This window comes from Cornus florida, unplaced genomic scaffold, assembly GCF_030987335.1.
Source record: "Cornus florida cultivar Cherokee Brave unplaced genomic scaffold, ASM3098733v1 CherokeeBrave_3.0.0_Hap2_Chr10, whole genome shotgun sequence".
In the NCBI taxonomy this organism is placed as follows: domain Eukaryota; kingdom Viridiplantae; phylum Streptophyta; class Magnoliopsida; order Cornales; family Cornaceae; genus Cornus; species Cornus florida.
In genome coordinates this window covers 62,052,734-62,078,031 of record NW_026775580.1, presented here as the reverse complement: position 1 = coordinate 62,078,031, position 25,298 = coordinate 62,052,734, and the positions used below count along the sequence as shown (strand labels likewise).

The 25,298-nt window shown below is 37.7% G+C and overlaps 1 protein-coding gene across 1 annotated transcript; it reads left to right on the top strand.

Annotated features, from left to right (window-relative positions):
- The first annotated feature begins 14,682 nt into the window (after window positions 1–14,682).
- On the top strand, window positions 14,683–15,252 carry LOC132277701 (uncharacterized). Its single transcript, XM_059779548.1, has one exon. It carries the CDS (start codon window positions 14,683–14,685, stop codon window positions 15,250–15,252), a length of 570 nt encoding a protein of 189 aa, XP_059635531.1.
- Window positions 15,253–25,298: the final 10,046 nt, after the last annotated feature.

The window sequence follows — 25,298 nt, the reverse complement described above, 5'->3', positions numbered from 1 at the left end:
AAATAATTTTTTATATTAATAATACTTATTTAATTAGGTTTCTTTTTATTAAAAAACTCATAATAAATAGATAAATAGGTAATTTGTGTTAAAGTTTTATAGAAACTCTGTTAATAGAGTTTTATGGAAAATAAAATAGGTAATAGTAATAGAGTTTTATAGAAATTATTTTATTTTCTTTAAATATATACTTGTCTAATTAGATTTAATTTTATTAAGAAACTCATAGTAGAGTTATATAAAAATTATTTTCTTTTATATATTAATTAATTAATATATTTATATTAATAATTCTTGTCTAATTAGATTTATTTTATTAAAAAATTGATAATAATAAATAGATAAATAGGTTAATTTAAATTTTATTATGTAGATTTTAGTGTTTTGTCTTATTATTTAAGAAATATTTTTTTACATAAATAAATAAATAGATAAAAACTCTTTTTATATCAATTAATAAATATTTTTTTATATAAATAAATAAATATTGAAATACTCAAACTCTTTGACAGAGTTTCTGTATTTTACTCTGGAATTCAACTATTTTTATATCAATTAATAAATATTTTTTTATATAAATAAATAAATACTGAAACTCTTTGGCAGAACTTCTGTATTTTATTCTAAAAATCTATATTTCTAGAATTCTCAATTTCTGTACCTCTTCATCCTTCCTCCATGCCTTTATTTATAAGTTTCTTAGATGAATAGGATAATGACATGTGTCATTTTCTGATAATGACATAATCGTAACTGGGCCGGGCCGGTTATATTGTGATAATTATCTATAAAAAATAACTAAAAATAAGAGTTTTATATATAATATAATTGATTTTATTAGGTAATTTTTAAATTTTTATAAAAATTATAATTATCCATAAAAAAAAACTAAAAATAAGAGTTTTATATAGAATATGATTGATTTTATTCGGTAATTTTTAGATTTTTATAAAAATTATAATTATCCATAAAAAAAAAAACTAAAAATAAGAGTTTTATATAGAATGTGATTAGTTTTCTTAGGTAAATTAGATTTTCTTTTATTGAAAAACTTGTAATAAATAAATAAATAGGTAATTTGTGTTATAGTTTAATATAAACTCTTTTTATATCAATTAATAAATATTTTTTATTTTAATAATTCTTGTCTAATTAGATTTACTTTTAGTAAAAAAAAACTCTAAATAAATAAATAAATAGGTAATTTGTGTTTTAAAAACTCTTTAAAAACCTCCGTTTGTATCCCTTAATAAATAATTTTTTATATTAATAATACTTGTCTAATTAGGTTTCCTTTTATTAAAAAAACTCATGATAAATTAATAAATTGGTAATTTGTGTTAGAATTTTATACAAACTCTTTAAACACATCTAATAATAATATAGATAAAAACTCTTTTATATCAATTAATAAATATTTTTTTGTATAAATAAATAAGTACTGAAAACTCTTAACAGAGCTTTTGTATTTTACTCTGAAATTCAACACAATTAATAAATATTTTTTATATAAATAAATAAATACTGAAACTCTTTGGCAGAATTTATGTATTTTATTCTGGAATTAGGTTGATGACATGTGTCCTTTTCTGATAATGACATAATCATAATTGAGCCGGGCCGGTTATATTGTGATAATTATCTATAAAAAAATAACTAAAAATAAGAGTTTTATATAGAATGTGATTGATTTTATTAGGTAATTTTTAGAGTTTTATAGAAATTATAATTATCAATAAAAAATAACTAAAAATAAGAGTTTTATATAGAATGTGATTGATTTTCTTAGGTAATTTTTAAAGTTTTATAGAAACTATTTCTACAAAAACTATTTTTATATCAATTAATAAATATTTTTTTATATAAATAAATAAAAACTGAAATACTGAAACACTTTGCACATTTAATAACAGTATAGATATAGATATATATAATACTAGTAAAATCTAAGTCAAATAAAGCGGGAGAGAGGACGAATTCCAGAGTGGGATCGTGAAAGTGGCAGAATTAAGTCATAAATAGTGAAAATTTGAGACAAAGCGCGCTCAGAGTGACACCCGTTGAGAAAGATTGTGTGACTTAGAGTAAAACACACGTGCAGTAATAAAGTATAAAAATTGTAAGGTAAAAATATTTTTAAATGTAAAGTAAAAGAATTGGAAAAGATCAAAAATATATATAAGAAAAATTTTGCAATATTATTTATTATATATAAATAATATTATAAAAATATATTATTTATTGAAATAAATTTATAAAAATTTAAAATAACTTATAAAATTAAATATAAAAATATTTTTTATATAGAATTCTTAATTTAGGATATTATTGGTTTATTTTCATATAGAATTGTTGTTATGTATTTATTAAAATAAATTATAAATTTTCTTTTCTAATAAAATTTTTTTTATTGAATTTTAGTTTTTCCAACTACTATATAATTATTATTAGTATTTATCCTTTAATTAGATTTTCTTTTATTGAATTAAATAAATTATTTTTGAAATATTATATATTTACTTCTCTAATTAGATTTTCTTCTATTGAATTTAAGTAATTTAGTTTTAAAATATTATATATTTTCTTCTCCAATTAGATTTTCTACTACTACTACTATTATTATTATTATTATTATTATTATTATTATTATTATTATTATTATTATTATTATCAGTAATTTTTACTATTATATTATTAAATAAAATTTTTAATTTTATATATTTTCTTCTCTAATTATATGTGTATATATATATAATATAGATATAGATATATATATTATATCTAATTTATATAGTCGATATATACACGTGTCAAAGTGTCATGATTCAGGAATGGGGCTCAAGCCCTGTGGGCTGTACCATGTATATAACAAGTGGCAAGTTAATTGATTCACATTTTTTGAATAAACAAGTAGTTAGTGGCTAGCAACTTACGCGTTGAACTAGAGAGAGAGAAAAAAAAAAAAAAAAAAAAAAAAAAATGAAATAAGAAACTAGTTTGTAATTATTATTCACATTTTTTGAAATTAGAAAATTGGTGTTGAAATGGTCAAAAATTAAACCATTTCATCATTTTATGAATGAGAATCCCAGTTTAATCACCCACTTATTAAGCACATGGCTTGCAGCATCTGCACCGCAGCTAGCCAAAGCCCATTTTTGACGATTTGGAGTTCAAAATGAAGTGCAGCGGACTAGCGGAAATGAGCAGGGCTCACATTAGTTCGCGGGTTGGTTCATGAAAATTACGCGAGCCCAAGCCCGATTGGAAAATTTTTTTTATTGTTTTTTCCTTTAAGAAAACGGTAACATTTTGCGTGAAGGTTTTTTTTTTTTTTTAAACGGTTAGGAACAATGCCTAAACGGTTAAGGCACTGTTTGGCATAATGGTTTTTTTTGGAAAAACTCCAAAATAGGTTATTTTGAGCTCATTTTTTTTTTTTTTAAAAAATAATAATAAAATTTATTAAATAAAAAATATATTGTTTAGGCACTGTTTGTACAGGAAAAAATTTATTTGGGCCAAAATTAAAATAAAAAACCTTTTTTTTCCTTCAAATTTGTTTTTTAATTTTTATTTTTTTGGCTTTAAATTTTAAATTTCTGTCACAAACAAAGCATTTGACTGTTAAAGCACTGTTTGGCTGACACAAAAAGTGCCTTAATGACTATAATTTTTTTAAAAAAAAGTTTAAAAAATTTAATTTTGTAAAACTTTTTAATAAAAAAATTTAAATTAAAAATTCATTTTCTTAATCCCATAAGATTTTGTAATTCTCATTTTCTTATTCCAATTCATTATTTTTAACCTTAAAAAACCATTACATAATAAAAATTATAATACACAAAATGTTATAACATCTTAAAAGCAAACAAAATGCAACATAAATTAAATATCTTCATCACCATAGCAGTTCTACAAATTTTTCATCAAATCATTCCTCAATCACGGAAATTTTTTTATTATTATTTTTTAAATTTAAATTAATTTTTTTTTTTTTTTTTTGGAGGTCGAAAATTCGGAGAGCCTGATGGAGTGCATGTTTTTGCAGAGCAAAACCTGCTGATGTGGCTCTTGTAAAAATTGAAGTGGCATTTTTGGAGAGCCAAAATCCGGAGAGGCTGGTGCAGATGGCCTTGTAGGAATTTTTGTCCAATTGTTTAGAACATCTCTGAGATACCCCTCAGATCTAAGACACGGGTTGATCAGGCTCAGGCCCAAACCCGAGGGAATATCAACCAATTAATATTTTATAATGAACACAGAATACAAAATAAATTAAGAAATGAAATTAAAGCTGGAAGGAATAAAAAATAAAATCCGCAAAATATTATAATTATTAAAATCCATCAAACCCAAACTCCAAAACTCCATCAGTTTACAACTTGGGAATCCATCTCTAGTGGACCCCTATTAAACATCCAAACGGAAGATAGAACAAATGTAATAAACGTCCAGAAATAAAACTATAGAGAGAGCCCTACATCGTCGGAAGAGTGAATAGAGACCTCTGCTCAGCACGAACACGTCTAAGCCTGTAACTGTCGTGTACCTGAAAAATAGAAGTGGGTCAGGCCCACGCGCAAGTTCTATACTACTACAATCCAAACAGAGGCCCGATACGCATGTACATCCTAAACAATTCAACAATAGCTAATAGTCCGTAAATATATATATAGTCACACTAAAGGACTCTCACTGGACTACAGGCCGGTCTCAACCTGAATAGAGGTAACATGCTAAAACGCACACGAAGTGGGCATATGTACCTATACCTAAACAGGGTACACCTCCAACCATCGTAGCCAGCTACACATCCCGATGCATATACGCTCCCTAGCCATCGGTCTTGAGGCTCAAGCTCATACCGAGGCACCATAACAGTACATATATAAAATCCATCCAAAATCCCTGGTATTGCCGCTCAACAAGTAGTTGCCATGACAATACAAATCCACGGGACTTAACCTTTAGTTAATCCCATCCTTATTCCAAGTAGGTGGGTAATGGTATTGATTTAAAAACCAAACCCATTCTTAGTATGTCACCGTCCCATACCGGTGCCTACTTTCCAATCCTTCAGTAGTCAATAATACCAATAAATCAAGTATATATCAACTAAATTCCAACATCCAACATTCAATGTTAGTAGTGATAAAATAAGCTATGATAAACAGGGTCACAACAACAACATATACATGCCCAATTTAAGTTGTTCCCTTTAGTCTGATATAAGGACAGAATTAATTAAAACTTCCATTTAACACCTTACAAATGACATACAGATATGTAGGGTATGTATCACAAAATCCTAACCTCCACAGTTGATACTAACTATGATAATGTAAGCATCAAAACAATATTCACAGTATGTATGTAGACGTGCTCAAATTATAGTGTTCCACAAAACCGATCTAGTGTTAAACTCAAATCCTCCTAATATTTAAGTTCCAATAGTTGCTATTACAGAAGTTAAGATACCTATCATCTAGACCCATCCTTCCAATAATTTATACTAGCAGTGGTAAGGAACAACGTGCACCACAGAACCACAATGAATCCACAAACATGCTTAGTCTAGATTGAACAAGCATACAACACTACTGTAACTACCAGTTTCATAGCAAAACAGATATCATTTTAGTTTGGTTTAATCTTCATTAATCCTGGAATCATTTAAGAGTGCAAAGAGTATGAAGCCTAAGGGAAAGAGTAAGGATAGAATCCTGCCTCAAAAACTTTTGTTCAAAGTTTCAACGTCGTCTTCTTAAAAAATCCCGGCGAGTTCCAAAACCCGGTTACTATTCACGGGTACGAAACATTATTCTCGAACTCAAAATCTGATCTTCACCGTTCAGATTGTGCGACACTGAGTCATGAACTTATCCTCCAAATTTCAGCTCGATCGGACCACGGACGAAGCGGGATCGGAAGTTTGATGAAATTTGGGCAGAATGGAAAAAAACTTGTGCGACCCAGTTACTGTTCACGAGTACAAATCACTGTTCCCGAGGTCAAACTCTGATCTCAACCGTTCAGATTGTGGATCACTGAGTCGTGAACCTCTCCTCCAAAATTCAGCTCGATCGGACCACGGACGAAGCAGAATCGGATGTTTGATGAAATCTGGGCAGAATGGAAAAAGACTTGTGCGACCCAGTTACTGTTCACGAGTACGATATACTGTTCCCAAGGTCAAACTCTGATCTCCACCGTTCAGATTGTGCGTCACTGAGTCGTGAACCTCTCCTCCAAAATTCAGCTCGATCGGACCACGGACGAAGTGGGATCGGAGCTTTGATCAAACCTTGGTAGAATGTGAAAAACTGCGTTTTTCCTTCTCCACTTCCACAAAACGTGGGCTTTGTTTAAAAAAATCCTACACAGACATCTACCTTATACTTATAGAGTTTTTCTAAACCCTAGGTTCATTTAAGTCCAACTCACAATTCTAACCGACCCATCCAATTAACGTAGAAACCTACGACGGCTATAATATAAAACCCTAATTTATACTGTAATTAAAACCCTAGTTAGATGTATTTACCTAATTACCCTATTCACCATTAAATACTTAACAAATAATCTAATTGAACAAAATAATAATTAGTAAACCCAATTAAACCAAATAAGACACACATAAAATAAGACACACATAGAATAATTAAACCAATTACACTTAAACCATTAATGCCAATTAAATAATTAAAACACTAACAAGTAATTCCAATCAAATAACTAAACCAATAAATATCATTTAAATAAATTAAATCACCACAAAAGAAAACAATTAAGCACCTAATAAAAAAATAATGACACATAATCAAATAAAATGCACTTAAATAATAAATTAAATACCATTAAATACCAGGAATATCCTTTTTAAAATTAGGGGTATTACATTCTTCCCCCCTAACAAAAGGAATTCCGTCCTCGGAATTCACTCTTACCTTCTTCCAATATTTTAGGAAACCGTGAGCGAATGACATTCTCTCATTCCCAAGTGGACTCAGATTCATTGTAATGACTCCACTGAACACGAACTAAAGGAATAACCTTATTACGAAGAATCTGATCTCGTTGGTCAACAATACGACACGGTGGCTCTAAATAAGTTGCATCCGGCTGCAACGCAATCTCCCCAACATCGATATGCTGATATCAATCCTCATCTCGAAGAAATTTCCGCAACATGGAAACATGAAACACGTTGTGGACGCGATCCAAAGTATCCGGAAGTGCCAACCGATAAGCAACAGCTCCAATGCGATCCGTAATCATGAATGGACCAACAAATTGCGGTGACAACTTCCCTTTCTTCCCAAAGCGCATAACACCCTTCATAGGAGACACTTTGAGTAAAACCTGATCCCCAACCTGAAACTCCAAAGCCCGAGTACGACGATCAGCATAGCTCTTCTACCTACTTTGGGCAGTATGCATGCGATCTCGAATAAGAGCAATCTTTTCAGAGGTATCCTTGATGAACTCAGGACCTAAGAATCGATTCTCTCCAACCTCCATCCAACAAACAGGTGACCGACACGGTCGACCGTACAATGCCTCAAATGGTGCCATACCAATAGTCTTCTGGAAACTATTGTTATAAGCAAACTCCACAAGTGGCAAATATTCCTCCCAGTGGCCCTTGAAATCCAGAACACACGACCGAAGCATATCTTCCATTATCTGATTCACCCTCTCAGTCTGTCCGTCAGTCTGAGGATGATAAGCAGTACTAAGGTGTAACTCCGTACCTAAAGCCTGCTGAAAACTCTTCCAAAATCCAGATACAAAGCTCGAATCCCTGTCCGATATAATAGACAATGGAATGCCATGTAGCTTCACAATCTGTGAAATGTAAAGCCTCGCCAACTGCTCCGAAGTGTAGTCAGTGCAAATAGGCAAGAAATGAGCTGACTTGGTCAACCTATCCACAATGACCCATATGGAATTATGCCCCTTGAAAGAATTTGGCAACCCTTCCACAAAATCCATAGATATGCTCTCCCATTTCCACTCCGAAATTGGTAGTGGCTGTAGAGCTCCTGGCGGCCTCTGATGATCAATCTTAACCATCTGACAAGTACTATATTGAGAAACAAAAAGATCAATGTCCCTCTTCATACCTGCCCACCAAAACTGCCGCTTCATATCTTGATACATCTTATCGCCTCCTGGATGAACAAAGAACTCAGAGTGATGAGTCTCAGTCATCACATCCTTCCTCAAATTATCAGCAGAAGGTACCACTAACCGTCCCTTGTACCTTAAACCTCCATCAGCCCCAACACAGTAGAATAGAACCTCTCCGGAAGCTATCTCTGCGACCTTGTCGACACACTGCTGATCGGTGAGTTGTGCTTGTAAAACCTTGCGAATGATGGAAGGTGTAACCACCATGCAAGCCATAAAAGCATCCGATAACTCATCCACACTCTTTAAAGCATTCCACTCAGTAGTGAATAGAGCAGAAAGACTACTAACAGGTCGGCGACTGAATGCATCCGCCACTACATTCGCTTTCCCTGGATGGTACTGTATAGAAAAATGATAGTCTTTTACAAACTCCAACCACCTGCGCTGTCTCATATTTAGCTCCCGCTGAGTGAACAAGTACTGCAGACTCTTGTGATCACTGAATAATCTGAAGGACTCACCCAACAGATAATGCCTCCAAATACGCAAGGCAAAGACCACTGCTAGCAACTTCAAATCATGTGTTAGATAATTAAGCTCATGAGGCTTAAGTTTCCAAGATCCATAAGAAATCGGTTGCTCCTCCTGCATCAATACACATCCAAGACCCTGCAACGAAGCATCCGTGTAAACAAGATACTCTATCCCGCTCTGCGGAGTAGCCAGAACCGGTGCAGAAGTCAGCTTCCTTTTCAGCTCATCAAAAGCTCGCTGACAGTGTTCATCCCACACGAACTGTACACCCTTCTTGGTCAGATGAGTGAGTGGTCCTGCTATCTTGGAGAACCCCTGGATGAATCTCCTGTAATATCCTGCCAGACCGAGAAAACTCCGAATCTCAGTAGGTGATGTAGGCTGTCCCCACTCAACCACCGCTGAAACCTTGGCCGGATCCACTGCTATCCCCTTTTCTGACACCACGTGACCCAGAAATTTCACTTCCCGCTGCCAAAATTCACACTTCTCGAACTTGGCATATAACTGGTGCTCACGAAGCGTCTACAAGATTATGCGAAGATGTCTAGCATGATCATCCTCCGACCGAGAATAGATCAAGATGTCATCAATAAAGACAATAACAAACTGATCCAAATAAGCCCGGAAGACTCTATTCATTAAGTCCATGAATACTGTAGGTACATTAGTTGTCCCAAACGGCATAACTCGAAACTCATAAGAACCATATCGCGTGAGAAATGCTGTCTTAGGAACATCCTGCTCCCTGACCCTCAGCTGATGATACCCAGAACGCAGATCAATCTTGGAGAAATATGTGGCTCCCCTTAACTGATCAAATAAGTCATTAATCCTGGGCAAAGGATACTTGTTACGAATCGTAACCTTGTTCAACTCCCTGTAATCTATACACAGACGAAGCGAACCATCCTTCTTCTTTACAAACAGAACCGATGCTCCCCAAGGTGATGTACTCCTACGAATAAAACCCTGGCTGAGTAACTGCTGAATCTGATCCCTCAGCTCTCTCATCTCTACCGGTGCCATCCTATAGGGTGCCCTAGCAATAGGCGCAGTGCCTAGAGCTAAGTCTACCACAAAATCGATCTCGCGACTAGGTGGCAATCCTGGAATCTCCTGAAATACATTCGGGAAATCCTGTACAATCAGTATGTTATCCAATGACACAGTAATCCCCTCCTCATTTTCTTCCTCCACATGGAACAAATAGGTGCTACCGCCCCCTTTAGAACATGGCATAGCTACTACATACATATCCTGACCAGGTATGGTAAAAATAATAGATCTATCAAAACAAACAACTTGGGCATGGTAGTGAGACAACCAATCCATCCCAAGTATCACATCATAAGTGTGCATGTCCAGGACCAACAGATTGGCTAGAAATCTGAGTCTGCCAATATCTAGTGTCACAGGCCCATCACTCTCATGTATAATAGCTGTATCACCCAATGGTATAGAAATACCCTGAGGTCTAGTGCATACCCTCGTCCTCATCCCAGACAAAGCAACAAAAGTCCTAGCTACAAATGAGTGTGTAGCACCCGTATCAAATAAAACACGTCCATGCAAACCATGGATAAGAAACTTACCCTCAATAGTCTGAGGTGCCTGAACATCCTGTGGCATGGGGTTATACACCCTGCCATAGTGCAACTAATGTGGTGCCTGTCCCTGAGTCTGCGGCGGTGCAGGTAAAGCCAGATGTGTCTGTCCCTGAATCCGTGGAACCTGTGGAGCTGGTAGAGGCACTGGCGCCCTCTATCCCTGCTGCACATACTGTCTCTGTCCCTGTCCTTGTCCTGCTTTAGGACACTGCCAGGTGGTATGACCATACTCTCCACAAGTGTAACAACTACCCTGGAAAGTACCAAATGGCCTCCTCTGTCGGTTAGCCTGTGGCTGACCCTGTCCTGCCTGTGGTCCCCCATTCTGTTGCCTCTGAATAGGTGCCCCATTCCGGTGAGCATCTGAACCACCTTTGTACTTCTTCCAAGGATGTTGTCCTTGGAACTTGCCTTTGTCATTCTGCCGGTGACCATTGCCATTCCCCTTTTCAGCTGACTGATTAGTAGAGTCTTTATCTCCCCGCTTCTCACCACGAGCCTGTCTGATGTCCACAGTCAACTGATACTGTTGTAGAGCGGCGTCTACCATTTGAGCATAGGTAGTATAGGCTGGACTACCTGTAATAGCTCTCTTGATAGACCACATCAGTCCCTTGACAAAACTGTTGCGCTTCTTCTCCTCTGTATCCACCTCCTCCGGTGCAAAGAGAGACAAGCGTGCGAACTGCTGCTCATACTCTGCCACTGTCATGTTTCCCTGCTGCAGACTTAGAAACTCGGTCTTCATAGCTGCCCTGACTGCATAGGGAAAATATTTCTCATCAAAGCAAGCACTGAACTCATCATAAGACAATGTCATCCTCTCCTCTGAGGTGGTAACTGACTCCCACCACTGTAGTGCATCCCCAACTAGCTTGAAAGTAGCAAGCATCTGCTTCTGAACCTCCGTGCACTGAACCAAACGAAGATGATGCTCAATGTCCTGTTTCCACTGGTGAGCTGGTCTCGCATCGGTTGAGCCTGAGAACACAGGTGGACTCCCCTTTGTGAAAGAGCTCCTAGCCTTTCTCCAAGAATCCGTCTGAACCACTGGTGCTGGTACAGGTGCCGGCTGTACCTGAGGCTGATTCCAAAGTGCAGCTGTTACCCCAGCCTCTATAGCCTGAGCAACGAGGTCATTGAGGTGAGGAGGAATCTCTGGATCTCTGACCTGGTCCAGAGTCTGTTGAACATTCTCCTGTTCCTCCTGAAACTGATCCATGTCATCTTAAAACCCAAGCCTTTGCTGCTCTTCCTCCATTTGCTGACGCCGTAGGAGATATTGTTGCCTACGTGCCGTTTTCCTTTCCTTCCTAGTTCCTTGCATGTTCTGTCCATTTCTAGCGTTAACCATCTGTTAACACGAAAAGACAGACGTCAGTACCCTTTCTATACAAACCATAAGGAATACAATGAATCCTAACTTAAGCTCTATTCAAGAGAAAATGCTACGCGGAAGACTTAATACGAAATATCCTAGAGACACTTGAACCTGGAGTGCTCTAATACCAACTGAGATGCCCCTCAGATCCGAGACACGGGTTGATCAGGCCCAGGCCCAAACCCGAGGGAATATCAAACAATTAATATTTTATAATGAACACGGAATACAAAATAAATTAAGAAATGAAATTAAAGCTGGAAGGAATACAAAATAAAATCCGCAAAATATTATAATTATTAAAATCCATCAAACCCAAACTCCAAAACACCATCAGTTTACAACTTGGGAATCCATCTCTAGTGGACCCCCTATTAAACATCCAAACGGAAGATAGAACAAATGTAATAAACGTCCAGAAATAAAACTATAGAGAGAGCCCTACATCGTCGGAAGAGTGAATAGAGACCTCTGCTCAGCACGAATACGTCTAAGCCTGGAACTGTCGTGTACCTGAAAAATAGAAGTGGGTCAGGCCCACGCGCAAGTTCTATACTACTACAATCCAAACAGAGGCCCGATACGCATGTACATCCTAAACAATTCAACAATAGTTAATAGTCCGTAAATATATATATAGTCACACTAAAGGACTCTCACTGGACTACAGGCCGGTCTTAACCTGAATAGAGGTAACATGCTAAAACGCACACGAAGTGGGCATATGTACCTATACCTAAACAGGGTACACCTCCAACCATCGTAGCCAGCTACACATCCCGATGCATATACGCTCCCTAGCCATCAGTCCTGAGGCTCAAGCTCATACCGAGGCACCATAACAGTACATATATAAAATCCATCCAAAATCCCTGGTATTGCCGCTCAACAAGTAGTTGCCATGACAATACAAATCCACGGGACTTAACCTTTAGTTAATCCCATCCTTATTCCAAGTAGGTGGGTAATGGTATTGATTTAAAAACCAAACCCATCCTTAGTATGCCACCGTCCCATACCGGTGCCTACTTTCCAATCCTTCAGTAGTCAATAATACCAATAAATCAAGTATATATCAACTAAATTTCAACATCCAACATTCAATGTTAGCAGTGATAAAATAAGCATTGATAAACAGGGTCACAACAACAACATATACATGCCCAATTTAAGTTGTTCCCTTTAGTCTGATATAAAGACAAAATTAATTAAAACTTCCATTTAACACCTTACAAATGACATACAGATATGTAGGGTATGTATCACAAAATCCTAACCTCCACAGTTGATACTAACTGTGATAATGTAAGCATCAAAACAATATTCACAGTATGTATGTAGACATGCTCAAATTATAGTGTTCCACAAAACCGATCTAGTGTTAAACTCAAATCCTCCTAGTATTTAAGTTCCAACAGTTGCTATTACAGAAGTTAAGATAGCTATCATCTAGACCCATCCTTCCAATAATTTATACTAGCAGTGGTAAGGAACAACGTGCACCACAGAACCACAATGCATCCACAAACATGTTTAGTCTAGGTTGAACAAGCATACAACACTACTGTAACTACCAGTTTCATAGCAAAACAGATATCATTTTAGTTTGGTTTAATCTTCATTAATCCTGGAATCATTTAAGAGTGCAAAGAGTATGAAGCCTAAGGGAAAGAGTAAGGATAGAATCTTGCCTTAGAAACTTTTGTTCAAAGTTTCAACGTCGTCTTTTTAAAAAATCCCGGCGAGTTCCAAAACCCAGTTACTGTTCACGAGTACGAATCACTGTTCCTGAGGTCAAACTCTGATCTTCACCGTTCAGATTGTGCATCATTGAGTCGTGAACCTCTCCTCCAAAATTCAGCTCGATCGGACCACGGACGAAGCAGAATCGGATGTTTGATGAAATCTAGGCAGAATGGAAAAAAACCTGTGCGACCCAGTTACTGTTCATGAGTACAAATCACTGTTCCCGAGGTCAAACTCTGATCTCCACCGTTCAGATTGTGCATCACTGAGTCGTGAACCTCTCCTCCAAAATTCAGCTCGATCGGACCACGGACGAAGCGGGATCGAAGCTTTGATCAAACCTTGGCAGAATGTGAAAAACTGCGTTTTTCCTTCTCCACTTCCACAAAACGTGTGCTTTGTTTAAAAAAAAACCCTACACAGACGTCTACCTTATACTTATAGAGTTTTTCTAAACCCTAGGTTCATTTAAGTCCAACTCACAATCCTAACCGGCCCATCTAATTAACGTAAAAACCTACGACGGCTATAATATAAAACCCTAATTTATACTGTAATTAAAACCCTAGTTAGATGTATTTACCTAATTACCCTATTCACCATTAAATACTTAACAAATAATCTAATTGAACAAAATAATAATTAGTAAACCCAATTAAACCAAATAAGACACACATAAAATAAGACACACATAGAATAATTAAACCAATTACACTTAAACCATTAATGCCAATTAAATAATTAAAACACTAACAAGTAATTCCAATCAAATAACTAAACCAATAAATATCATTTAAATAAATTAAATCACCACAAAAGAAAACAATTAAGCACATAATAAAAAAATAATGACACATAATCAAATAAAATGCACTTAAATAATAAATTAAATACCATTAAATACCAGGAATATCCTTTTTAAAATTAGGGGTATTACAATCTCCAATAGACTCTCTAAAATTAGGCTCTCCGAATTTGCTACATTAGCATTTTTTAATAGCCACGTCAGCATTTCTCATAACCACGTCAACATTTTAGAGTCTCCAAATTCTAATTATCACATGTACTCCAATGGTGCATTTTCGCTCTCCAAAAATATTAATATTTTAATATTTTTAAAATTTAAAACAAAATTTATTTTTTAACTTTTTCCTAACGGCTATATTTTTCATATTATATAAACAACCATTTGTTCATCTCGTCATTATTACATTCATCTCAACTTATTCTAGCAAAATATCAATTCACATCTCTTTCAATCTAAAAATTCCAATGGCTTTCTCATCACGATTTTTTCCTTTGTCAGGCTCTAATTCATCATCTTCTTCATCATCCTCTTCATCAGATAACGTTATTGACTCGATAATTAAACGTAATCAAGATGCCTTTCGTGAGATTTTGAATTCAATGAACCCAAAGATAGTAGAGCAAGTTTTTAAACCGCTTAAGAGGCGGTACATTCATCGTGATCGAGAGCGAAGCCACCCTCAATTAATGAAAGACTACTTTGATGAGAATTGCACATATCCACCGGAGTACTTTCACAGACGATTCAGGATGCGACGAGAACTATTTCTTCATATCCTGAATGATGTTAACGCTTATGACAACTACTTCATCCAAAAAAGGGATACAACAGGTCGTTTGGGGTTGTCTTCTATACAAAAGATGACAACTGCAATACGTATACTAGCATATGGTTGTGCAGCCGATCATTGTGACGAGTATATTAAAATCGGCGAGAGCACTGCCATTGAAACCCTAATGACATTTTGTAAGGCTGTTATTGGTGTGTATACGGAAGAGTACATACGCCCACCCAACAAAGCTGACATAGCATGACTACTTCAAGAAGAGGAGGAGAAAGGATTCCCAGGAATGCTTGGTTCTATCAACTATATGCACTGGGAGTGGAAGAATTATCCGATGGCGTGGCATGGCACGCACAAAGGATACTCTCATATGCTTATGCTCATATTGGAGGCGGTTGCCTCAAAAGATTTATGGGTCTAGCATGCATTCTTTGGAATGCCGGGTTTACACACTGATATTAATGTGCTAGAACATTCTCTAGTATTCGACAGTATCGTTACTAGCCAAATTCCTCCAGTTAATTTCGTTGTGAATGGCCATTACCATACAATGGGGTATTACCTATCTGATGGTATATACCCTAAGTGGGCAACTTTGATGTAGACCATCCCGCACCCAACTATAGTAAAAAAAAAAAAAAAAAAAAAACTTTTTGCTCAGAGACAAGAGGCCTGTAGGAAAGATATGGAACGAGCTTTTGGGGTCTTGCAGAGTAAGTGGGCAATAACGCAACGACCAGTGCATTTTTGGGATAAAAGGGACTTGTGCCTTATAATGAAAAAGTGCATCATCCTTCACAACATGATCATTGAAGATGAGCGTCATGTCAATCTTGGAAGATGGACTCTGCCACTAGAGGAGACTGTAACGACCCAAACCTGAGATCCGAATTGCTAACCGAGTCCTTAACCAAACCCGAGGACACACTAGGGGCAAAATGATCATTTTACAATATAAGAGGATAATAAGACCTTAAACTAGTCAAATAAAGTTTAAAACAGTCATTCTAGTCGTTCCATGATAATCGAAGAAGTTCTACGGTCATCGGTTATGAATTCCCAAAAGTACCCTTACTCGGTTTAAGGAAAATTCTGACATTGTTCCACTAAAACAACCATAACTCTCAACATGAATGGCGTTTGAGAATGAGGTTGGTCTCATTGGAAGCTAAGCTCCCAAGCAGTGGGAGGAGCTCGGGGCTCTGACCGCGTGCCTGTTGAAGAATGAACCGGCGACTCAAAGGTAGTGGCTTGGTAATGGACTCAAGAATGACTATTTGGGTTGGGATTGAAGAAGTTATAACAGTCCGAAGTCAAGCAATCCAAGCTATCAAACTGAGGAAACCAAAAGGGTGCACTGGGGGACTTGAACCGGTTCAATGGGGGTGAACCGGTTCAAGATGCCCAGAATCCTGAAAATGCCCCAGAAAGCTTAAAATTATGAACTTGTGCACCTAGGCACTTCTTTGGTCCCTTGGTGACCTTACTCAATGTCCAAACCTATCCCTAATCTTTTATTTGATGGTAAAATTAATACAATTGGGTAATATTACATTCAATTAAAACCATACGTCCGTCATACATCAAAATATGGCCTTCAGGCCTTACATGGACATTGAAATCATAATGAGACCACAAAATACAAGAGGATGGTCTCAAGACCATTTCCAACCATGTAATAGATACAAAATGACCCATAATTCTATTTACAACAAAGGGGGTAATATACACATCGAGCACAAAAGAGTCTAACTCTGTCAACTTGGCTAAACTTGTAATGGATTGTCGTCTACCACTTCCTTTCCGTATCCTGAAAAATGTTAATAATAAAGGGGTGAGCAATTTCCTCAGTAGGTGGTGCCTAAGACACACCTCTTGTGACCCCGTGAATCCAAACAATGAATAAGAATAAGGGAAAATGGAATCATGCTATGCTGGGGAAAAACTTAGCAATGAAATCAACAACCACAAATCAAAATCGTAATGGACCATGCCATGCAATGGGATACAATGTCATGTAATGTCGCTCCCCATTTCTAAAATATTTTCATCATCATTTCTAAACCGTTAGTGAAACCCGTCCCATGTCAACTCCATGGTGGCACGAGAGGAGGATTGGTTAACTGTCTTTGACCCATCACAACTACATTGTGTCATTTGGGGCCCAGGTAACTCAACCACGCTAAGGCATTCTCCCTAGTCTCCTCTAGGTCGTATTAACGCCACGAACCCTAGGCAACTCCTAGGTGACCGGGTTTTCGCAAACCTTTGATCCAAAACTTTTTCCCAAAACCTTTTATTTTTCATTTCAATCAAATTTCCCTATTTCATTGCCCAATGTCATGCAAAGATGCCTCATGTATTTCAATGTTGTGCAAAAATAAGATTCCATGCCTTTCAAAACAACATTCAACACCACACATGTTCCAAAAAAATTTCCAAGTATCTCTTATGCCTTCAAATTACAAGATTTAACACTAAAGGCACAACAAGCGTAGGTTTGTCTTCAAATAGGCATGCTTCAACAACATATACCATATAACACATAAGTAATCGTGCATGAAGTATTCACAAATTGAGCATGGTAAATCAAAAATTTAAAGGAATTGACTCACAAAAACCCAAGAGATTGTGGATTAGAGACCCTTACCTCAAAGCTAGATGAAAAGCCCTAAAAATGCCTAAATCCAAGCCCTAATTCAAAATTCCCAAAGTTGGCTAAAATGGTGAATTACTTCTATCAAAACGAAAATCTCAATGAGCTTTCCGACTTGCCGCAAACGACACCAACAAACTCCTAACTGTTGAAGAGTAATTAAGGATTAAAATTTGATTAAAAAGAAAAAGAAAAAGGAAAATAAAGAGGGAGAGAAAAAGAGTGCCGGGGAGAGAGACGTGGCCACTAAAGGTTGAAGTGGTGGGTCCCACCACTAAAAAAATTCTAACTTTTTTTTTGAAAAATAGACATATATATATGTTTATTCCAATTAAATCAAAATTACATAAAATAACACACAACCATATAAATATGCACTAAATAATTAAGCATGGTATGCAATGGACCCATGACGCAACTCCCGTACATAACAATTCCGGTAGCGCGTCCACCTGGGACTGTTCGGCCCGAAAAACAAAAAAATGCCGAAATGGCAACCATTGCATTTCCAAGAGTCCTGAACTCAAAGAAATGCCCCAACCAACTCTCGGACACACCCAGCACACCCCGCGATGTTCGGTACGTAAAACGAGAAAAGTTAAAAATACCCTCGCAAAAAAAGAAAATTCTGAAAAATGAAAAATGGTGGAAAACAGAAATATTACAATCTCGCCAACTTAAAAGGATTTCATTCCTAAAATCAAGCCATACCTAAAGGAGAAAACAACGCCAGGTACTTAGAGCGAACCTCCTGTTCAAGCTCTCAAGTAGCCTCCTCAACTCCGTGATGCCTCCAAAGAACCTTCACTAGCAGTATCGTCTTGTCCCTCAACACTTTCTGTTATGTGTCAAGGATCTCGACTGGTCCCTCTTCATAGGAGACATCCTCATCAATATCTACATCAACCCAGCTCAAAATGTGGGACAGATCCGATTCATACTTCTGTAGCATCTACACATGGAAAATATTGTGGACTCTGTCTATCTGTGGTGGCAATGCAAGTCTGTAGGCAACATTTCAAATGGTCCAATGAATCGTGGCAACAACTTGCCACTCTTCCCGAACCTCATCAAACCCTTCCATGGAGAAACCTGTAGAAAGACGTGGTCTCCCACCTCAAAGGATAACGGTCATCTCCACCTATCTGTATAACTCTTCCGTCGGCTCTGAGCTGTGAGCAACCTCTGTCTAATCAACTTAATCTTCTCAGTGGTCTCGAGTACAATGTCAGGTCCCAAAGAGGCTGTCTCGCATACCTCAGTCCAACAGACTGGAGACCAACAAGGTCTACCATACAACGCCTCAAATGGAGCCATATCAATGTTCGCCTGATAACTGTTGTTGTAAGCAAACTCAATAAGTGGAAGGTGATCCTCCCAACTACCTCCCAAATTAAGTACACATGCCCGAAGCATATCCTCCAATATCTGGATGGTACACTCTGACTGGCCGTTTGTCTGTGAATGGAATGTCGTATTAAAGTGCAACAATGAACCAATCGCTGCTTGAAGTCCTTCCCAGAACTTCAAAGTGAACTCGGCATCCCTATTTGAAACAATAGACACTGGAACTCCGTACAACCTCATAATCTCTTTCACAAACAGCACACCAAGTGTTTCCGCGTCATCCGTTATCTTAATAGGCAAGAAGTGATCTGTCTTGGTCAATCTATCAATGATGACCCATACGGCCTTATTTTTTCTCCGTGACCTAGGAAGACCTATCACAAAATTCATAATAATATGTTCCCATTTCCAATACACTACAGGCAATGGCTGTAACAAACTAGCATGTCTCTGGTGCTCGGCCTTCACCTGCTGACAGGTAAGGCACCTAGTCACAAATTATGCAACATCATTCTTCATCCCATTCCACCAATACTGACGTTTCAAGTTGTGATACATCTTACTACCACTTGGATGAAATGCAAAGCGGGAAGGGTGAAACTCCTATAAAATGTCCTCATGACAAACTGTGGGAACAACCAACAAACCCTTGAACCGAAGATCTCCATCTGCATATAAGGTCCAATCCTTCATTGTCTCACCACTAAAGATTAAAGTGTAAATGGCATCCAAATTCGGATCCTGTCTCTATGACTCAATTACTCGTCCGATAAGAGTAGGCTGAGCCACAAAACTAAACAAGAATACCGGCTCACTACAAACATCGTCGTCAAAGCAATACAATCGCATTTCTGCTAAATGCTCAAGCATCTTCCACTTCTGGATGGCTAATCCAGCTAAAGTCCTATGAGATTTTTGGCTTAAGGCATCAGCTACAACATTTGCCTTGCCCGAATGATACTACAAATCAAAATTATAATCTTCTAAAAACTTAACCCATCAACTCTGTCTGTTGTTCAAGTCCTTTTGGAAAAAAGGTACTTGAGACTCTTGTGATCTGAGAACACCTCAAATCTCTCACCATACAAATAGTGTCTCCAACATTTCAAGGCAAATACAACTGCCGCCAACTCCAAGTCATGAGTAGGGTAGTTGTACTTGTGTGTCTTCAACTGTCGAAACCCATAAGCCACTGCTCTACCATTCTACATCAGCACACAACCCAAACTATCACTTGAAGCATCACAATAAATCACATAACCTAAGCCACGTTCAAGTATCACCAACACTGGAGCCGTAGTCAACCTTGTCTTCAACTCCTGAAAAGAAGACTCACAGGCCTCATTCCACACAAACTTGATTCCCTTTCGAGTCAATCTAGTCATAGGAACTGCTAAACGGGAAAAATCCTTCACAAATCTACAGTAATAACCCGCTAGGCCAAGGAAATTTTAGATCTTAAAAACATTCTTGGGTTTCTCCCAATTCAAAACCGCTTTAATCTTTGATAGATCCACTGACATTCCACCTTCCGAGACAATGTACCCCCAAAACTTCACCTCTTGTAGCCAGAATTTAGACTTCTTATTTTTGGCATATAAGCGGTGCTCTCGTAAAATTCGCAACACTGTGCTTAAATAGATCTCGTGCTCCTCTCGATATCGTGAATATACAAGATTGTCATCCACGAACACTACCACAAATTGGTCCAGATAATCGTGGAAGACACGGTTCATTAAATCCATCAATGCCGCTGGCACATTAGTCAAACCAAAAGGCATGACATGGAACTCGTAATGTCCATACCGAGTACAAAATGCTGTTTTTGGGATATCCCCATCCTTAACTCACAATTGATAGTAACTTGACCTCAAGTCTATCTTTAAAAAACAGTAAGCTCCCCTCAACTGGTCAAATAAATCGTCTATCCTTGGTAAAGGATACTTATTCTTGATGGTGGCATGATTCAACTTCCGATAATCAATGCACAACCTCAAAGAACCATATTTTTTCTTTGCAAACAAGACCGGTGCGCCCCCCGGTGACACACTTGGTTAGATAAAACCCTTCGTCTTTAAATCATTAAGCTGTTTCTTTAATTCTTTCAACTCCACCGGTGCCATACGATACGGTGCCAAAGAAATTGGCGTAGTACCTAGAAATTGGCGCAGTACCGGGCATCAAATCAGTAGTATACTCCACCTCTCAATGTGGAGGCAACTATGTCAAGTCATTCAGAAAAACATTCAAAAAGTCACGAACAACTACCGGATAATCCTTTTCCAAAACATCATCTTCTTCAGCTAATAAACCAGCCAAGAAGTAGTCACCACGACCTCGTCCCCGAACCCCATAAAACAATAGAGAATGGGAATCACTCTGATCTCCCACAAAAAAGAAGTAATCTCCCTCGGGAGTACAAACTGTGACTCTTCCTCTGAAACAATCAATCGTAACACAAAATGAAGCTAACCAATCCATCCCGAGAATGACATCAAAGCTAGTCATTCAATGAGGATAAGGTCAAACACAAAAGTCCGTCCAGCAATCACGATGGAACAATCTCTCACAACTTTACTCAAGGACACTGAAACCCCAACTGGCATATCGACACATATGCAACTGACCTCTAACCCTGATGCAAGTGCTAATGATGATGATATGAAAGAATAAGATGCACCAAAGTCAAATAAAACACTGGCCCAAGAGCCAAACACTAGGAATATACCTCAGAGAACTGATGGACCAGAAGAAGTGTCGGCCTAAACAACTACATAGACACGTCCCTGTGGTGCCTGTGCCTGTGAACTGCCAACTTGAACACCTGACTGCTGTGCTGACATAGTAGGAGTATCTCTCTTAGCTGGTTATGAACTCTAAGAAGACATGGCAGGTTGTGGTGGTGGCGGTGGTCTGAAACATGACTGAGTTGTAGCTAACTGTGACAGCCTCTACTGTGACCCTCTGCCACTACCAGTGCCTGCTCCCCAATTCGGACAATCCTTAACCCTATAGCCCTGTTGGCCACAACCGAAGCATACCCCAGAATTAACCGATGTATATGGACACTCTGCCTTATAGTGACCCGGCTAATTACAGCAATAACAGACGACACCACTCCTAACAGATCCTGCTAGCATAGGGGTAGTAGGAGCGGATGGTGCAGACTGCTACCCCTAAAACTAAGATGAACCACCCTTGTTCGTCTTCCATGATTGCCCCTCTGATGATGATCCTGCATTCCTCTTTTGCTTCCACCGTTCCCTTTCTGCATTTCTATCATTAGCTTCTACTTCTAGCATTAATGCTCTTTCCACTGTCTCTATATAAACTTTGAAGTACTGAGCCGTTATCAATGGCCTCATTTGGTAATGAAAGCCAGAGACAAACTTCTGAGTTTTTTCAGCCTTATTTCTCACTAACTCAAGAGCAAAGCAAGAAAGAGAGGTGAACTTGTTTTCATACTCGGTCATCGTCATACTACCTTGTATGAGATCATCAAACTGTTTCTTTAACTCCCACCTCCTGGTAATCAAAAAATACTTTTCATAGAACAACTCCTTAAACATATCCTAACTTATGTCCTCTATCTTATGCTGGTTAGTGACTGACTTCCACCAAAGCTTAGCGTCCTTGGAAAATCTATAAGTGACCAAAGTGATTTTCAAACAATCATCCGATACATTTATGGAAGTCAAGTGGTTTTCCACTTGGTCGAAATAATCATCTGCTATCAATGGATCTGCACCACCCTCAAACATTATTGGTATAAGCTTCACAAACATTGAAATCAACTTGAGACGTTTCTGCGCTTCCGTCTCCTCTGTTTGAACTACCAGTTGCGGAAGAGAAGCAATCGTAACCCTCAAGGTACTTTGTAACAAGCAATTTAGTGTCAGTTCAGCCGAACCTTTGCCCTTTTCAATGGACATCTCAACATCGCCCCTTCTAGTGGAGACACCTCTCGGGGGAATCAAGTCCCTAACCTCTAGTAGAGACACTTCTAGTGGAGACTCTTCAACTGGCTCTGCGGGATTGGAGCTAGAGCTTTCACCAACATCACCCCTTGTCGGCCTAAGGCCAACTCCCCTTGGTTCCTTTCGCGGTGGCATCGTGCTATAAAACAAGAAAACTGTTCAACAACAATGGCACTAAGGTCCAACCGAGAACAACTCAACATAAAATGATACTATACTAACACTTAGCACACACGACTATGCAATAAATATATTAACATAAGCATATAAACATGTAAGCAAGTAAACAATTAAGCATGCTTCGTCAAATAATAACACACTTTAGCAAATAACCATATAGACAATGCAAGTGACTTTCCACGCAACCCTAGGTAGGCCTCTACCCGTCTTCTTAATGGTTTTCTAACCATCGCTCTGATACCAAATTTGTAACTACCCGAACTGGGGGTCCGAATCGCTAATTGGGTCCTTAACTAAACTCGATGACACACTAGAGGTGAAATGGTCATTTTACAATATAAGAGGATAATGAGACCTTAAACTAGTCAAATGAAGTTTAAAACAATCATTCTAGTCATTCCATGATGAACAAAGACGTTCTACGGTCATCGGTTATGAATTCCCAAAAGTACCCTTACTCGGTTCAAGGGAAATTCTGACACCGTTCCACTAGAACAACTATAACTCTCAACATGAATGGAGTTTTAGGATGAGGTTGGTCTCATTGGAAAGCTAACTCAAAATCCCTTAAAATGGACTTAAGAATGACCCTATTTAGATTCCTAATGAAGAAGTTATGATTGCCCGAAGTCAGCAATCCTAGCTGTCAAACTGAGGAAGCCAAAAGGGTGCACTGGGAGACTTGAACCGGTTCAAAGGGGCTGAACTGGTTTAAGATGGGTAATGTTCTCATTTGTGAACCAAATTCCCCCCTTGAACAGGTTAAATTAGGCTAAACGGTTCAATGGGGCTAAACCGGTTCAAGGAATCCTGAAAATGCCCCAGAAAGCGTAAAATTATGAACTTGTGCACCTAGGCACTTCTTTGGTCCCTTGGTGACCTTACTCAATGTCTAAACCTATCCCAAATCTTTCATTTGATGGTAAAATTAATACAATTGGGTAATGTTACATTCAATTAAAGCCATACATGAGTCCATTACACCATTTATGGTTAAATACGTCCGTCGTACATCAAAATATGGCCTTAAGACTTTACATGGATATTGAAATCATAATAAGATCACAAATTACAAGTGGATTGTCTCAAGACCATTTCCAACCATGTAATAGATACAAAATGACCCCTAATTCTATTTACAACAAAAGGGGGTAATATACACATCGAGCACAAAAGAGTCTAAGTCCGTTTACCCGGCTAAACTTGTGGTGGATTGTCGTCCGCCACTTCCTTTCCGTTTCCTGAAAAATGTAAATAATAAAGAGGTAAGCAATTTGCTCAATAGGTGGTGCCTAAGACACACCTCTTGTGACCCCGTGAATCTAAACAATGAATATGAATAAGGGAAAATAGGATCATGCCATGCTGGGGAAAAACTTAGCTATAAAATCAACAACTACGAATCAAAATCGTAATGGACCATGCCATGTAATGGGATGCAATGTCATACAATGTCGCTCTCCATTTCCAAAATATTTCCATCATCATTTCTAAACCATTAGTGAAACCCATCCCATGGCAACTTTATGGCGGCACGAGAGGAGGATTGGCTAACTATCCCTGACCCATGGCAACTCCATAACGTCATTTGGGGCAAGGTAACTCAACCACACTAGGGCAGTCTCCCTAGTCCCCTCTAGGTCGCACTAACACCACGGACCCTAGGCAACTCCTAGGCGACTGGGTTTTTGCAAACCTTTGTTTCAAAACTTTTTCTTAAAACCTTTTACTTTTCATTTCAATCAAATTTCCCCATTTCATTATCTAATGTCATGCAAAGATGCCTCATGTATTTCAAAGTTGTGCAAAAATAAGATTCCATGTCTTTCAAAACAACATTCAACACCACACATGTTCCATAAAAATTTCCAAGTATTTCTCGTGCTTTCAAATTACAAGATTTAACACTAAAGGCACAACAAGCATAGGTTTGTCTTCAAATAGGCATGCTTCAACAACATATATCATTTAACACATAATTACATACTTTATGATAGGGAAAAATAAATCTAACCTACCTTGACCTAACGATAGAGACAACTAAATGTTGACCAGCCGCTAGACCTATTCGGTGATCAACGATAATATTTTGTCATTAGGGGTAACAATTTCTATGAATAAGAATGATGACAAATC

Excerpts from the sequence above, each read along its gene's own strand:
- LOC132277701 (XM_059779548.1), top strand. The coding sequence starts at position 14,683 with ATGGCTTTCTCATCACGATTTTTTCCTTTGTCAGGCTCTAATTCATCA.